The sequence below is a fragment of the Phyllobates terribilis genome, unplaced genomic scaffold (genome assembly GCF_046119375.1).
Source record: "Phyllobates terribilis strain yellow unplaced genomic scaffold, ASM4611937v1 Scaffold_183__1_contigs__length_3771566, whole genome shotgun sequence".
Lineage (NCBI taxonomy): Eukaryota > Metazoa > Chordata > Amphibia > Anura > Dendrobatidae > Phyllobates > Phyllobates terribilis.
In genome coordinates this window covers 2356603-2359718 of record NW_027362943.1, presented here as the reverse complement: position 1 = coordinate 2359718, position 3116 = coordinate 2356603, and the positions used below count along the sequence as shown (strand labels likewise).

The 3116-nt window shown below is 43.2% G+C and overlaps 1 protein-coding gene across 1 annotated transcript; it reads left to right on the top strand.

The window, feature by feature from the left end:
• The first annotated feature begins 447 nt into the window (after positions 1 to 447).
• On the top strand, positions 448 to 892 carry LOC141212735 (oocyte zinc finger protein XlCOF8.4-like). Its single transcript, XM_073665043.1, has 2 exons — positions 448 to 669; positions 752 to 892. The coding sequence occupies exons 1-2, from the start codon at positions 448 to 450 to the stop codon at positions 890 to 892; spliced, it is 363 nt and encodes a 120-aa protein (XP_073521144.1).
• Positions 893 to 3116: the final 2224 nt, after the last annotated feature.

Sequence of the window (3116 nt, the reverse complement as noted above, 5' to 3'; positions counted from 1 at the left end):
TTGTGAGAAAGGTATTCAACTACAGACTCCAAGGAAGAAACTGCTTGTTGTCTGTGGCCGAAAATATATAGGTTTTATTACTAGATGTAAAGAAAAAACTAAATACTGTAAAATAATAAATCTCATATCTTTCCACTTATTATCTCCAGTAATTGTATTATTACACAGGATTTTTATGATGTTACATCGGCTCATCTTCTTCTCATTCAGATCTCTACAATATCGGATCCTCTCAGTGAAGATCTTCTATAGAAGAGAATTTTCCTGATTTACCAATCAAAGATGGATATGGACAGAGACAAGATGGTGGAGAGGATATTACACCTCACCATAGAGATCCTCTTCCGGCTTACTGGAGAGGTGAGAGATTCTGATGACGTCACATTACATCATTCTTATCTATGGGAATAACAGATGGGCAGAACTGGAGAGGTGAGGACTCTGGAAATGTCTGTACTGAGATTTATTAAGGCGTTTCTCCATTATCAGGATTACACAGTAGTGAAGAAGACCTCTAGTGAGCGCTGTCAGGCCCCTGTGTCTGAGGGATGGGGAAGACCCCTGAGCCCAATCACAGAGCCTCCACCTCACCCCCTCATACATGAGGACATCAATGACCACAAGATCCTAGAACTCGCATACAAGATGATTGAGCTGCTGACTGGAGAGGTGACACTGCTGGGAATGCTGGGACATTATACAGTAATGCTATGAAGGGATTGGGGGATGACGGTATCATTGTATGTGTCAGGTTCCTATAAGGTGTCAGGATGTCACAGTCTATTTCTCCATGGAGGAGTGGGAGTATTTAGAAGGACACAAAGATCTGTACAAGGACGTCATGGTGGAGGTTCCCCAGCCCCTCACATCACCAGGTAATAGACAGGACTAAATACACACGGCCTATAATTATCTGTATGTAAAGAATGAATCCAGTCCCTGTATGTGTTTCCTCCAGATCTATCCAGTAAGAGGACAACAACAGACAGGTGTCCCCGTCCTCTTCCACAGGACTGTAAACAAGAAGACCCCAATGTTCCTCAGGATCATCAGGTAGATGGAGAGAAGGTGTCATGAGATCTCCCCTATGATGTGTAGACGGCTGTGAAGGTCTTGTGTTCAGTCTTGTTTTATCCACCAGTATTATATGGTTTATACTTGTGTAATGAGAACGGTGGAGATGGCAGGATTAGAGTTGATCATAGATGGGACTTCTCCATCTGTCTGTGACTTTTACAATATTTGTTTCAGGGTGAAGATCTGTCCCATATTAATACCACAGAGACATATGTGAGGGGTGATGAGCGGTGTAAAGAGGAGATTCCTACATATGACTACCCAGGTGAGTAGTAACCACTAAATGCAGAGTAGTCACAGATTCTTCTCAGTCACCGGCTGTGGCTGCTTTATCGGTGGTGTAGTCCGGCCGTATCACAATCGTGTGATCACCATTTTGCCTCTAGATCAAAACGTGCTCCTCCACCCAAAACAAAACTGTTCAAATGACTTTGGGCATTGAAAGTCCTTTCTGTGCTGCTGAATGTCCTCATATGGTCCCTACAAGACCAGGTCCAGTCTTTCTGACCAAACTTTGCTTTTATAATCGACAACATCAAATGTGCAGTGAGGGACAAGTGTGAATTTCTGTACAATAACAACAGAGTTTCCCTTTATCCTGACTTTTCAATTTATTTTAAAAGCATCTAACTTCAAATAGTATTGCGATAAACTACATAAAAACATTTCACCTGTGCGATGATATATCTCTAAGCTAAATTTAAGACACCTCAGCTCTGCAGTATTATAAAAAGTTCTCTTTGAATGTCTAATATTTCTTCTTGACACTCATCTGACAGAAAATATTGGCCCTTACAATAGTTTAGATTGCCAAGAGCCACCGAGCCCCATACTCCAATTACCCCAGAGAGGTTTCACCACTAGTTACTCATTTATTACTGATGAAAACTGTTGAGTTTGATCATTTCAGAAAATGTGTAATTATCTATACTCACAGTTTTTGACTACAGCAGTTAGTTCCCAAAATACTCTGATTAATCCACTTCCCGCTGACGGTTTTGTGTTCCTATCAGTGCCCATTTTTTATATCTGACGTGTGTCACATTATATGGTGATATCTTTGGAATTCTTCACAAAGGATAATAAGAAACAGATACACCTTACAAATTATTTTACGGTTGTATCCTACTATCTGGGCACATGGCAGGTTAAGAAGGGAAGGAGCGCCATTTAGCTATTTGAATGCACATCTTGCTGGAATAGTTTGCAGACACAATGTATTGGGGGCACTGTTCATGGTCACCTGGCAGCTCAAAAGATGGTCACCATGAACAGGCTTGGCGCTATCTACTCTGTTTTCTCCGTATCTGGACTTACACAGAGGCCCCTAGGCTTGGGCCACGGTGTTACCTGCTGTTCTGCGGTGTGAGATGGGACGAGGAATAGTCAGGTAGCCGGATCAGAACCAGGAGAGCAGAGAAAATGCAAAATCAGAAGACACAAGAGTAGTCAGTAAACGGGCCGAGGTCACAACAGGAAACAAATACACAAGCCGTGAGCTGAGCACACAGGACTGAACCAGAGGAGAACAAGGCTGTATTTGGCAGCTTCCGGCAATATGCTTCCAGCTTTAGTAGGGTGTGGTGCTTTCCAGTTGGCTGAAGTAGGGAGCAGATTACTTCAGCTGGACAGCATACACACCCATACTGCCAGACTGGATGGTACTACAGGTCCCAGGCTACCTAATCTTAGTGGCTGGACAGGGCCTGTGCCGCCCAGAGCTTCTGGTTCTGACGTCTCCTCCATCACCAGCGCTGCCTGCAGAATGAATAAGGTGGCGCTTGGTGACAGAAGCAGACGTCGCAGGAGCAGGTCCCAGTGGAGATGGGTCACACCATTTGCAGAAGCCCTTACTATGACAAAAGGCAGAAAACTAGAGCAGTAGAAATCCCCATAAAGTGACCCCATTTTGGAAATTATAACCGTGAATGAATTAATCTTTAGAAGTAGGGAATATTTGGACTCTACAGGTACTTTATCGGAAATTAGCACTCAGTGGATGTTGCAGAGTGAAAATTGTGCATTTGCCATTTTGTTAC

What these genes read in the sequence shown, in the direction of transcription:
- LOC141212735 (XM_073665043.1), top strand. Translation starts at nt 448, where the DNA reads ATGTCTGTACTGAGATTTATTAAGGCGTTTCTCCATTATCAGGATTAC. An exon ending in TTGAGCTGCTGACTGGAGAG is followed by an intron (nt 670 to 751) that starts GTGACACTGCTG and finishes TGTATGTGTCAG; the next exon opens with GTTCCTATAAGGTGTCAGGA.